The sequence below is a fragment of the Vulpes lagopus genome, chromosome 11 (assembly GCF_018345385.1).
Source record: "Vulpes lagopus strain Blue_001 chromosome 11, ASM1834538v1, whole genome shotgun sequence".
Lineage (NCBI taxonomy): Eukaryota > Metazoa > Chordata > Mammalia > Carnivora > Canidae > Vulpes > Vulpes lagopus.
Window position 1 is genome coordinate 93,736,355 of NC_054834.1, and position 13,952 is coordinate 93,750,306.

General features: G+C 37.9%; 1 protein-coding gene across 2 annotated transcripts in view; it reads right to left on the bottom strand.

Moving 5' to 3' along the window:
* The window catches only part of CCDC173 (coiled-coil domain containing 173), a 38,540-nt gene that overhangs the window by 8,422 nt on the left and 16,166 nt on the right, over window positions 1-13,952 (bottom strand). For both annotated transcript variants that reach the window (XM_041774096.1, XM_041774095.1), the window contains 2 exons: window positions 7,435-7,591; window positions 2,174-2,313 (listed from right to left, as the gene is read on the bottom strand). In XM_041774096.1, the coding sequence (XP_041630030.1) occupies window positions 2,174-2,313; window positions 7,435-7,591 (297 nt within the window). The remainder of the gene's footprint in view (window positions 1-2,173; window positions 2,314-7,434; window positions 7,592-13,952) is intronic.

Here is a 13,952-nt window from a genome sequence, read left to right on the forward strand (position 1 = left end):
CAATATAATTTCATTAGAAATTGGATCTTTTATAGTCTTTTACAAGACTAAAAGGAGCCCCACTGCTCTTTCTATGTACTGATTAAGTGGAAACTATTTTTAATACTTTGTTTAGAATAAAGTATCTTTTAAAAATCCAAAGGGAGTAATGCATATAATATCTTCTGTATGTGCACATGTGCACGTGTATGTGAAGAAATAAAGTATTAAAATTCTCACAATGAAAAAATTTTCAAAGTACTTTGTCAGATACCCTCCTTACTCTATCATTGGAGGCTTAGGTTATAAAATAAATCAAAGGCCTTTCTTTGAATGAAATCGCAAAATATCAAGTAAAAGTTATCAAAATCCTGAATAAATCCATCCTCTTACTATATAGCCTGTTTACAACCTATTAATAGCACTTTATCGACTTCATCTATTTATATGAAGGTAGACAACTATGTTTTTACACTATGAGATTCCTGAGGTCAGAGAATGGGTAAGTCTAGTCTAAGTAAGTCTAAGGCTCTAGTTCAGAGCCAAGCATGGTGCCTGACACATAACAATAACTAGGTTATTTGTTAAAAGAATAGTGGCATTTTCATTTAGAGTAGGGCAAAAAATACTTTTAAATTTAGATGCGACAGATTCATTAATTTATTGAGTGAATTTGTAAAGCAATGTGGGAGAAACGATAAGAAAGGACACAGTGCATATCCCAAGGAAATCACAGTCTAAAGTGGAGAAAAGACATTTATGCAAATAACTATAAACACCAAAGGGTGATATATATGCCATGAGAAAGCTAGAAAATGATATAGGCAGATGAGAAAAAAGGAAAGCTTCATGGGAAAGGTGACATTGCATCTAGACTTTCAACAATATTCCTAAACACTTTACTGATTGCCAGCTATGTTCCAGACACTATTCCAGGTGCTGGGGACACAACAGTAAACAAAAACATTAAAGATCTGTTCTTCTAGAACACTCTAGCTGGGGTACAGTGATAGTGAACAAAATAAATAGTTAAAATAGTGCTATCTCTCGAAATGAGGAAAAAGAAATTAAGTGGATAAGCAATGTGGGGGGGGGGGGTGGAGCTGTAATTTTAATTAAGGTAGTCAGTGAAAGCCTGAATGAGAAGACAACATCTGAGTAATGATCCTTTTGAAAGAGTTTAGGGAGGTCAGTCAGCATTCCCCAGAGAGGATCCAGTGTGAGTGATGAAGAGGCAAAGGAGAGAATAGTACAAGATGAAGTCTCAGAGGTGAGGCTGGGGTCAGCTGGCAATTAGGATGGTGGAGAGCTGTATGGGCCTTAGTATATACTCTACATGTGATATAAAGCCATTGGAATGTTCTGCACAAGGAAAAAGTAGGATCTAGACAGAAACACAATGTGCTGCAATTGGCCCCCTCTCCTCTCCTACCTCATCCCAAACTTCTAAGGTAAGAAATGACCTCCATATCTGATGGACATTTCATTTTTAAAATCTCACTTAGGGGTGCCTGGGTGGTGCAAATGGTTGAGTGTCTGACTCCTGGTTTCCACTCAGGTTATGATCTCAGGGTTGTGAGATCGAGCCTCCCATTGGGATCCATGCTCAGTGCAGAGTCTGCATAAGACTCACTCTTCCTCTGTCCTCCCCCTCCCACTCTCTGTCTCTAAAATAAATAATAAATAAATCCTTAAAAAATAAAATTTCATTTAATCCCTCTATTGATGTAATACCAATGACTGCTCTCTTCTTATTGAGACTCTCCTTTCTTGTTTCTCTGATTTTCTTCCAATTTCTGGAAACTATTCTTTGATCTTCACATGATCTTTTCTCCATTTGACCCTTAAATATGGGCTTCCCAAGGGACTATGCCACTTTCATTTCTTACCTACTCACCATAGGTGAGGTCACCTGTGTCCACTGTTCTAACCTACCTACCATCTATATATCGATGGCTCACAAAGGCATCTCCAGCTCATATCCCTCTCCTATAGCAGAGATTTCACTATTTCCAACCATCAACCAGATAGACGTTCTTGATATTCCAAGGGAACCCTAACTTTAAAGTCACATCACTAATTGCCGAGTTATATATAATGACTTTTTCTTAAAAACTATTCTCATATCACTTCTGATTTATAATAATTTCAAATAGTACTTTATTAATTACATCAATTATTTTTAAAAGGTTACCTGTGTGTTTCAGCTTCTTTTTCTTTCCCCATTTGTATAAGACGCTTTTTTGCTTTGATAAATTTCCTAATCTTTTCATCTTCCTCCTCTTGCTGCTGCAGTTCTACGGCTTTGATGATATTCTTATCATTCATATGTTCCTTGGGGGAAAAATTATGTATTATCCTATTACAAAGAAAAATATCTTTTGACATACGAGTATCTTTTTTTTTTTTTTTTTTTTGACATACGAGTATCTAACAAGAACCTGTCAAATGGTCATAGCTTCTGATTCAATTATTTCTCTCTTGGGAATTTATACCAAAGAAACAATCAGAGATACACATTAAGCTTTATGTACCATGTACTTTATCTCAAAGTTATTTGAGTGAAAAAATGGAAACAACCTCTAAATCTCTAATAATGAAGAAGCAGTTAAATTATACTCTCAGTGATATGGGAAGATACAAATAATATAATGGGGAAGTGGGGGTGGAAGGAGAATATAAAATACTACATAATAACATATTTCAGTTTTGCAAACATATAGGTACAAGTTTATAATGTATATACTACTAGAAGAAATGTATCAAATGTTAACAGTTATCTCTGGGGTATGAGATTATATATGTGACTTTTCATCTTAATGCTTTCCTGTATTTCAAATATTCCATTTCTTTAAAAATTTTAATTAAAAATAATTCTAGGGGGAACATTGGTGGATCAGTTAGGCAGCCAACTCTTGGTTTCAGCTGGGGTCATGATCTCAGGGTCCCTGGGATGCAGCTCCAGGTCGGGCTCCCTGCTCAGCAGGGAGTCTGTTTCTCCCTCTGCCCCTTCATTCTCTCTCTCTCTCTCTCTCTCTCTCTGTTTCATAAATAAATAAAATCTTTAAAAAGAAACAAATCTTAAAAAATAATACTATAATCATAAAAATACATTAAGTGTTTTCATTGATTTTCATTTACTGTTTAATTAATATAGTTATATGGTACACAGTATAAAATGTCCTTCCTTCCCCCATCAATGTCTGCCTATATTCCTAATTCCCCCACCAGACTTGATCACTGTGAATCAAGTTTCTTGTCTAGACTTTCTTTTCCCACATACACAAGATATAGATACATATTCTAACAGAAAAATTTAATATGGTTCATTATTTTTCAAGACAAAAAATAAAAATTTGTTCATATCAGCATATATCCATGTCCCCATTCTGAATTAGTCATCATAAAAATAGGTGCCTTTGAACACAATAGCCTGGATATATAGATATATTAGTGTATTCAGTTACTAGAAGTAGAAACCAATTCAAGGTGAAAGATGCAATGTTTAATCTTCCAATATATTTATAACTCAGGGTTTACTATTGCCTAGCATTCTTAAGTACTCTCCTATTTTATGTCTATTACTTTGAAAAGCCCATAATCTGGTTAAGAGAAGCATGAGTCAACACGAAAACCTAATGCCAATGTCAAACTGTTAAAAGTGACTAATTTTGGATGATTTCTTTTCCTGATTTTTTCTAAGTTTATTGTAATGTTTATACAGATTTGTTTTATAATAAGAAAGAACAGACTTAATTAACACAAAGTCAATTCTCATCTTTAGAAGTTGAAAGCCTCAGCTCAAGGTTACATAGCTAGTTAGTGGCAGAGTTAGCATTCAAAGGTCTGTCCCATTCCAAAGTGTCTTGGAGAGACAAAAATATTGCATCCATGAAATAAGAATAAGATTTTAGGCTAAAAGGAACAATAACACTACAGGTAAAACTCTTACAAATTAAGACTTTGGTAGCTAAATTTATTTTTTTAAGATTTATTTATTTATTTAAGAGAGAGAGAGAGTGAGTGAGTGAGGGGGGGGGGAGGAGCAGAGGGAGAGGAAGAGAGAAAATCTCAAGCAGACTGCACTGACTTGGGGTTCAATCCCATGACCCTGAGATCACGACCTGAGCTGAAATCAAGAGCCATATGTTTAACCGACTGAGCCTCCCAGGTACCCCTTGGTAGCTAAATTTAAAATACAATACAAAGTTTAAAAGAAAGTTGAGAGTAACTCTCAAAGTCAAATAAAACCCCAAAATGGCAGGAACAATTAATTGCCTACCCAAGATTCTTTCTTCTTTTCTGCATTAGTTTTTTTTTAATAAATTTTTATTTTTTATTTATTTATGATAGTCACACACACAGAGAGAGGCAGAGACATAGGCAGAGGGAGAAGCAGGCTCCATGCACCGGGAGCCCGACATGGGATTCAATCCCTGGTCTCCAGGATCACACCCTGGGCCAAAGGCAGGAGCTAAACCGCTGCGCCACCCAGGGTTCCCTCTTTTCTGCATTAGTAACAAGACCTAGATTTTGTTCACAGTGGAAACATGCTCATCAAAAAAGACTACATTTCCAAGCTTTCTTTTCAGCTAAATGTGACTAATTATGACCAACGAGATTCAGTGGGAAACTTCTGAAATGTTCTTTAGAAGGAGAATAGATAGTTGAGCATCCTTTTTTGTCCTTCATCTTTTTTTCCTTCTTGCTGCCTGGAATGTGGATATGAGGGGAGGAGCTCCAACAGCCATTCAGGGTCATGGGGCAACTTTGAGGACAGAAGCCATCTATGTTCCAAGAATAGCAAAGCAAAACAAGAAGAGCTGTTTCAGTCCGTATTGATTCTGAAGTTGCCATATCAGCTTTGGAATGACTACTTCTGTGCTTCAAAGTTTTAATTTCTTTAAGGTATTATCTTTGAATTTCTCTTAAAATGAGGAAGTTTTTGTTTTTTTGGTTTTTTTCTTTTTCTTTTTTTTTTTTTTTTTTTTTATTTATGATAGTCACACAGAGAGAGAGAGAGAGAGGCGCAGAGACACAGGCAGAGGGAGAAGCAGGCTCCATGCACCGAGAGCCCGACGTGGGATTCGATCCCGGGTCTCCAGGATCGCGCCCCGGGCCAAAGGCAGGCGCCAAACCGCTGCGCCACCCAGGGATCCCTTATTTTTTTTTTTTTTTAATTACAACATCAATTCAGAAAGTCCAATGTGTATCAGAGGGGTTCTAGAACAGAAGAGACAAAATGGAAGACTATACAAGAAATAAAGTAAGATGGGGCAGCCTGGGTGGCTCAGCGGTTTAGCGCCGCCTTCAGCCCAGGGCCTGATCCTGGAGACCCGGGATCGAGTCCCGTGTTGGGGTCTCTATATGGAGCCTACTTCTCCCTTTGCCTGTATCTCTGCCTCCCTGCCTCTCTCTCTCTCTCTCTCTCTCTCTCTCTCTCTCCCTCTCTCTCTCTCTCTCTGTGTCTCTCATTAATAAATAAATAAAATCTTAAAAAAAAAAAAAAAAAAGAAAGTAAGAAGGGACACCTGGGTGGCTCAGCAGTTGAGTGTCTGCCTTTGGCTCAGGGCGTGATCCCACGGTGTCAGAATCGAGTCCCACATTGGGCTCCCTGCATGGATCCTGCTTCTCCCTCTGCCTGTGTCTCTCCCTCTCTCTGTGTGTCTCTCATGAATAAATAAATAACATCTTTAAAAAAAAAAAAAAAGAAAGAAATAGTTTCCAGAATAAAAGGAATATACCTCTCCAGATTGAATGCATCAACTGAGTGCTCAGCAAAATAATAAAAAGAACTATATCAAAGTATGTCATGTAAAATAAAGACCCAGAAATCTTTCATAAAGAGAGGGAAAGAAAAATAAAATACAACAGGTCACATAAGTAGGCTAAAGACCCTAAATGGCAACATATTTCTCAACAGCAATACTGGAAGTCAGATGATCATGAAACTATGAATACAAAATTCTGAATTCTGAACCAGAATTCTGTATCTAGTCAAACCATAAAGCAAATATGACTTTAAATGATAATCTTTTCAAGTAAGAATTTTAAAAGTTAACCTTTACCCCTTCTTAGAAAGTTACTTGGAAGGGTGCCTGAGTGACTCAGTGGGTTAAGCAGCTGCCTTTGGCTCAAGTCATGATCCTGGGGTCCTGGGATGGAGCTGCAAATCAAGTGGGGCTCCATGCTCAGTGGGGAGTCTGCTTCTCCCTTTGCCTCTCCCCCTCCCCTGCTCATGTTCACTCATTCTCTCAAGTAAATAAATAAAATTTAAAAAAAAAAAAAGTTACTTAAAGATGTATCTCAGTAAGATGAAGAAGTAAGCCAAGGAAAAGGAAGACATGTGATTCAGGAAATGGGAACTGCAGCCCAGGAAAGTGAGCCAGGGAAGTTCCAGAGTGACATCTGTGCAGGAGGCCTAGAGGATAAGCAGTCCAGAAGTAAGAGAAGGATAGAGGACTTGGATGGAGGAGCTCTAAGAAAACCATTTAATATAGATACTTTAATATTAGATGAATATTCATTGTTTAAGATTATTTATTGAGACAGAGTGCACACACAAGTGAGGTGGAGGGGCAGAGGGAAAGGGAGGATCAAACTCCCTAAAGAATTCCTTAGATGAATATTTGAAAACTAATATCAATATACATTTGACAGAACTTATAGAACATATGGAAAAAAACAGGTATATAAGCATCAAAGCAAATACACAGACAACTATTTTAATCATAAAAAATTTATGCAAAGAAATATAATCATAGTATATGACTTGGCTCTTCAGAGAATATTTATATAATAATAATGATTTAGCTAAAATTGTGACATAATTATTTTAGGGAAAGGGGAGAATGGCCAGATGGACAGAAAATGTCTAAATTGATAAATCAAGATACGTATCTTTAGAACTTGATATGTATTTTTAAAATATACAGATTATTTAGAATATAATTTCATATCAGAACAAACAGCAAAAAGAACCTGGAAGTGGTTGTCCTCATGAAGCTACTCTTCTTTTAAGCCTCTGGCAGTGTTTGATGTTTTAATTCTGTGCATGTATTACTTAAGAATAAAAACTAATCTTAAAGAAAAGAATGTAAAAAATTATAAGATAAAGTTAGTTGCAATAGGCACAAAATAACCATTATGTTTATCAAACACTTAATAACATTGAGGCAGACCCGAACACACATCACCCCATTCATTCCTCGATTCTCTCATTTAAAGGATAAGAAAACATCTTCACTTGAAAATAAAGTCTCATTCTCTTTTCTCGTTCATACATGAGCATGCCCACAAAAATTCATAGTAAATACAGTTCTCCCAATAGTATACTTAGAAACCCAACTTAATAGCAACTTGTTTTCTACTCCACAATATTTTACCAAAAAAATATTAAAAGTTAGTCATTGGATTTTATATATTTTTTGAGGAAGTGCTGTATTTTCAACTTACAAAAAACAGTTTTCTGCTTTCATTTATATCTTCTTTTTTCTTTTCTAGTTTTTTCCTCATTTCCAATTCATATAATGAATTCTGTCGCTTTATTTCTTCAGCATCCTTTTTTTCATGTTTTCTCCTTATTTCTTCCTCCTCTTCATGTTCCTTGATTCTAAAGCAAAAACATAACTAAAGTTGAAAGCAGAGCAGAAAAATAGATATTTTAAAGAAATGAATTAGATTCTAACCTGGGGTTATTTGAAGCTGTGGGGAAACTTGTGAATTTCTTTGGGCACAAGAAAGATATATAAAGAGCAGTGATTAAAGCCAAATTCAATTTTGGTTAGCCCAGAATTGCTAGTGTTTTCCTTTCTCCAAAATTTGTTTCACTCCTAACCAAAATTAAGTCCTACACTAAATTCAAATGTTTCTTTCCTTTAGAAAGAACTAACTGAATGACATATAGTGGAATGGGGACATTATTTTACAGAAAAGCCCTTAATCTCTAGTGTTTCTCAATTTCAGCACTACAGATCTAGCCTCTTAGGCAATGGGGTTTCCCTGCCCAACCAACCACTCTGGTTGTCATTCTTTCTCTAGCCAACATTCACCTGCTATTAATGCCATCTGAGTGGTAAGCCATACAGGGCTCATGTGTGAGTTCCTCAGAGATCACTGAGCACCCTCCTTACTGAAGGGCTGTGATCTGGGAGATTTAGCTCCAGCACTTCCTCTTCCACCCACCTTCCCAGCCCCATCACCATCACTACCACTAGCTTCCACCATCAGTACTTTATTGCAAACTCTGAGTGCCCTCCTCTGGCGACCAATCCTATGCATGCTGGCAAGGCAGCTCAGCCTGAGATGCCTACTTGCCTGTGCATCCTTGTCAGCCAATCAAGTGTGCAGACTGTTCCGCTGCTATTCTCAATCTGCTGTCCCTATTTTTTTTTCTTCCTGAACAGGTAGACACAGGATAGATCAACAACATACTTAGATAAAAAGACTGCGGTATAAACCTTTCTTTCATATGCATCCAATCCAAAAGAATTTTTTCTTGGAGTCCCATCACTCAGCTTTAGAGGGGAAAATTTCCTTCCCCTGTGCCATGGAGGACTACACAGTTAAGTGAGCCAGGAAGTTCACTTTGGTATTATTAAGCAGGACAAGAGATTCCCAGATGATTCATCCATCTGTACAGAGTAAGCAGCCTTAGAGCCAAAGTCACTTTCTCTAGGAAGAGCTAAGAAAAAAGTCACTATTGGCTATAGCTAAAACAGGTTTATATGATTGCCTGAAAAACACTAAATTTTCAAAAAATGTTTTTGTTTAGTAGGCATTCTTAGAAGCAAAGAAGATTCTCTGAGCTGGTAAGAAACCCACAGATAAAGAATGGGAAAACAAAATTCCAGACAGAGGGAAAAACATGTGAGAAGACCCTGAAGCAAGCAAAGGTTTGATAGGTGTGCAAGACCTGGAAGATAGGTATGATAGAAGTGAAGAGAAGGAGTGGTAGGAAAGGAGGTTGAGAAGAGGAGGCCAGATCACACAAGGCTTTGCAGGAGATGGTTGTTTCCATTCTATTTTATTTATTTATTTATTTTTAAGATTTTATTTATTCAAAACAGACACAGAGAGAGAGAGAGAGAGAGAGAGGCAGAGACACAGGCAGAGGGAGAAGCAGGCTCCATGCAGGGAGCCCGACGTGGGACTCGATCCCGGGTCTCCAGGATCAGACCCTGGGCTGAAGGCGGCGCCAAACGGCTGGGCCATTGGGGCTGCCCTCCATTCTATTTTATTTATTTATTTTTTCCTCCATTCTATTTTAAATGAATGGAAAGCCACTGAAAAGTTTTACGTAGGAGAATAATATGATGAATTTTTATTTTATTTTATTTTTTAAATGTTTTTATTATTTATTTATGATAGTCATACAGAGAGAGAGAGAGAGAGAGAGAGAGAGAGGCAGAGACATAGGCAGAGGGAGAAGCAGGCTCCATGCACTGCGAGCCGATGTGGGATTCGATCCCGGGTCTCCAGGATCGCGCCCTGGGCCAAAGGCAGGCGCCAAACCGCTGCACCACCCAGGGATCCCTGAATTTTTATTTTAATAAAATCTCTCTGGATGATGAAAGAAAAGGGACTTAAGAGAACTAAAGGCCAGTTAAGGTGTTGATGCAATAATCCATGGGAAGTGAGAGTGGACTAAGATGACAGCAGTAACTTTAAGATTCATACTGGAGAAAAAAGATTAACATCAATTGCTGATAGATTTGATGTTGAAAATAAGGGAACATGATGAATAAAGATGTATCCCTCGGTTTCTGATTTGAACAACCGAGTGGATAAAGATGCCACTAGAAAGTCCACTGTGGGGGTGGAGAATAATAAAAAATGCTAAATGCTTATTTCATCCTAGACATTTTTTTAAAGATTTTATTTATTTATTCATGAGAGACACACACAAGGAGAGAGGGGAGGTACAGAGACACAGGCAGAGAGAGAAGCAGGCTCCATGCAGGGAGCCCAATGTGGGACTCGATCCGTGTCTCCTGGACCACGCCATGGGCCAAAGGCAGTGCTAAACCACTCAGCCACCCGGGATGCCCATGCTAGACATTTTAAATTTGAGATATAGATAAGACAAATGAATATGTCTTAAAGGCAGTTGGATATGTGAAGCTGGGACTCAAAGGAGTGGTCTGAACTAGAGTTAAAAATGTGGAAGTTACAAGATTTAGGATGGATTTTTAATCATTAGGAATGAAGATCACTTAAGCTTTCATATATCTCTCTGCTTTTTCTCTAGATGATCATATCCATGGGAAAGTGATGCAAACAATCCTATGATGATTTTTCCTTCTTTTGAGAAGCTGATGAGATTAACAGTAACAGAGTTGTTCTCAAGCAAGGTCTACTGGCCCTTCCCCAGAGAAAGATTTGCCTATCAATAGAAGTAAGTAGAATGATATGCAGTATCTACATAAAAATTAAATTCTGTTAAATTTCTTTTCGATAATTATGTTTAAGGTTCTTGGTCAAAATCCCTCCATTTAGGGATTTTGGTGTCACTAGAGTCCTTTATTGGCCCCATCCTCATTATGCCCAGCCAAAGACAGATTCTTATGCTCCTCAAAGCCCAACAATGGAATAGACTGCCCAGGTCTACAGTTTAGAGATTGTTTTTAAAATGTGTGAAAAATCTCACTTTCAGGCACAGGGCTAGCAGCTGTATAGTGTGTTTTAGCTATCCGTTGCTAAGAAATTACCCCTAAACTTAGTGGATTAAAACAATAAACATTTATTATTTCACACCACTTCTGAGATTCAGGAAGCTGGAAGTAGCTTCGCTGGCTGTTCTCCAGAGGTTGCAGTCAAGATGTTAGTTGTAGTAGTAGATATCTGAAGGCTTGACTGAGGATGGAGAATCCATTTTTACATATCTCTTGGCAGGAGATCTCAGCTCCTTGCCACATGCACCTCTCCATAGAGCTTCCTGAGTGTCCTTACACCATGGCTCCTCAAGAATGAGTGATCCAATATATCAAGGAGGAAGCTACAATGCCTTTTATATCCTGAACTCTTTCAGGAGATCATACACCATCACTCCTAATTTATTCTCATCACTGGAAATGAGTTACTCTGTATAGCTTCACAGTCAAGGGAGGAAGGAATTAGATTCCACCTAAGGAGTATCAAGGAATGTGTAGAGGAGTATCAAAGAGTGTGTGGCCATATTTTAAATCACCACCAGGTAATATCTGAATAGCACTTGGTAATATATTTAAGGGCATGTAAAAGACTCTTGCCTCTTGGCATCCTCCAATTTCCATTCCTTTGTGATTAAGAGAATTAAAATATGGTCTTTGCTCAAAGCAGAAACTTATTCCAAATTTTGGCACACCTTAGACACATGGCCTATAAGGCACATCATGACCTGGCCCTTGTCTCTCTCTTTCCAATCTCATCTTTAACATTGCCCTCTTAGTCATCTTGACTACTTGTAATTACCCAAATCCACCATAATCTAACTCACTTTTGGGTCTTCACCCATGCTAATTCCTCTCTTTAAAATACTCCTACATCCCCACTATTTGTATGACTTATTCCTACTCAGTTTTGATACTTTGATGATGGAACTGATCTTTTCTAAAAATTAGCCTTCTCTAGACTAGATCAGATGTCCATTTTATATGCTTCCACATATCCTGTGCATCTATTTGCCAAAATATCTACTGTCAAACCCTAATTATTTGTTCCATATTTATAACTTCCTTCCCAGATTGTGAACTTCTTAAAGAAAAAAAGACAATTGTATTCATTTTCATATTCTTAGTTACTAGATTAGTGACCAGGAAATGGAGATTGTCCAATAAATGTTTGTAACAATGAATGGATGATTGAATAAATGAATTTAATCACAAATGAATAAACAGCCTATTTAAATTAAAAAATTGTCCCCTGAATAGACTCTTATTTAAATTTTTTCTTTTTTAGTTTTATTTTTTTAAGATTTTATTTATTAATGACACACACACACACACACACACAAACACACAGAGGCAGAGACGCAGAGGGAGAAGCAGGCTTCATGGCTGGGAGCCCGATGCGGGGCTCGATCCCAGGTCTCCAGGATCAGGCCCTGGGCTGAAGGCGGCGCTAAACCACTGAAGGCTGCCCCTCTTTTTTAGTTTTAAATCTTTTTTTTTAATATTATTTATTTATGATAGTCATACAGAGAGAGAGAGGCAGACACAAGGCAGAGACATAGGCAGAGGGAGAAGCAGGCTCCATGCACCGCGAGCCGATGTGGGATTCGATCCCGGGTCTCCAGGATCGCGCCCTGGGCCAAAGGCAGGCGCCAAACCGCTGCGCCACCCAGGGATCCCATCTTTTTTAGTTTTAAATAGGCTCCACATCCAATGTGGGCTCGAACTCATGCTCTACCAACTGAGATAGCCAGGTGCCCCTGAATGGATTCTTATTATTCAAGAAATGGGGAAAGAAACTCTTCTCCTCTCTTTTCTACCACATCTGTATCTGCTCTCTTTATCTGCTCAAGTTAGTATTCCAATTCTATTGTTGGCTTAAAGAGGCTTTTTATGGGCTCATTACCATTTCTAGCAGTATATTAAGTGACACGCATCCTGAATTATATAAAACTCTATACCTAATATAATCTCTATACCTAACATGGGGCTCAAATGTACAACCCTGAGATCAAGAGTCACATTTTCTACCAACTGAGCCATCCAGGCACCCCTGAATGGTTTTAGTATTTAGAAGACACTTATTTTTATGTGCTTAAATATATCTTTTTATTATTATGATTTTGGTTTTTGTATATGTGTATACATATATTTATTTCTCATAGTTATAAATATCTGAGTGACATAGATATCAATTCTCAAGATACATGTGTTGCCAAATTGTATATTCATTTCTTGTAACCCTTAGTAAAAAGAAATGGGAAACCTCTGGATTTATTGTAATTTTTTTCTTTGTCAGCATAGAAACCCACGGTTTTCCACAAGTTAGGGGCAGAGCCATTGGCAGAGAAAGGCAAGTATTTGACCAGTGTGTCACCATTGAGAAACTTCTCTTATGCCAGCTCTTGCAGCTCTGAGATAATTGCAGGTGGCAGACTGATCTCCAGGAAACTACCTGCAAGTACTAACATCTTCACAGGCCATCCACCTACCTATGGGCTTTGCATGTAGGGTATGATCACGCTGCAGGATTCCCTTTCTATGTGGTCTTTCCATGTGCTGGTTAGAAGTTCCAGCAAGTTTAAGGTTCATTTGAGTTATTTCTTCAGCTTATCTTCAGTGTAGTCTAGGAGATGTTGATTGGGCTCTGAGGTCAACATAAATTCCTTTCCTTTTCATGGTGGGCTCTGTCTTTGTGAATGATGGCAAATATTACTTAACCTGACTGCATTCTCAAATGCCCTATTTTTTGTGGAAATCTCTTGAAAATTCAAGTACATAGGTAAGAATTTGCTTTACTTAGTTTCTAACAGTGGTACAGAATTTCTTCCATTCTGTTGGTTGCATTGTGGGGACTTAGGAAAGGAAGATATTTGACACTTGGACTTGGGTTGCCAATTTGCAAATTTCCAGCAGTCCTACATCTTAAATTTATTAAGAAATATTCAATTCTGTAATTGAAGACAACAAAGGAAGATGCAAATCTATAATTATAAATATTCTTTTAGGTATATGAATTTAAAAAATTATCACCAAGTAGTATTTTGTTGGATTCATGTGTCAGTTTTATTTTTTTATTTTTATTTTTTAAAGATTTTATTTATTCATGACAGACACAGAGAGAGAGAGAGAGAGAGAGAGAGAGAGAGAGGCAGAGACACAGGCAGAGGGAGAAGAAGCAGGCTCCATGCAAGGAGCCCGATGTGGGACTCAATCCACAGTCTCCAGGATCACACCCTGGGCCGCAGGCGGCGCTAAACCGCTGCACCACTGGGGCTGCCCTCATGTGTCAGTTTTATATAATTCAGAATGCATGTCACTTAA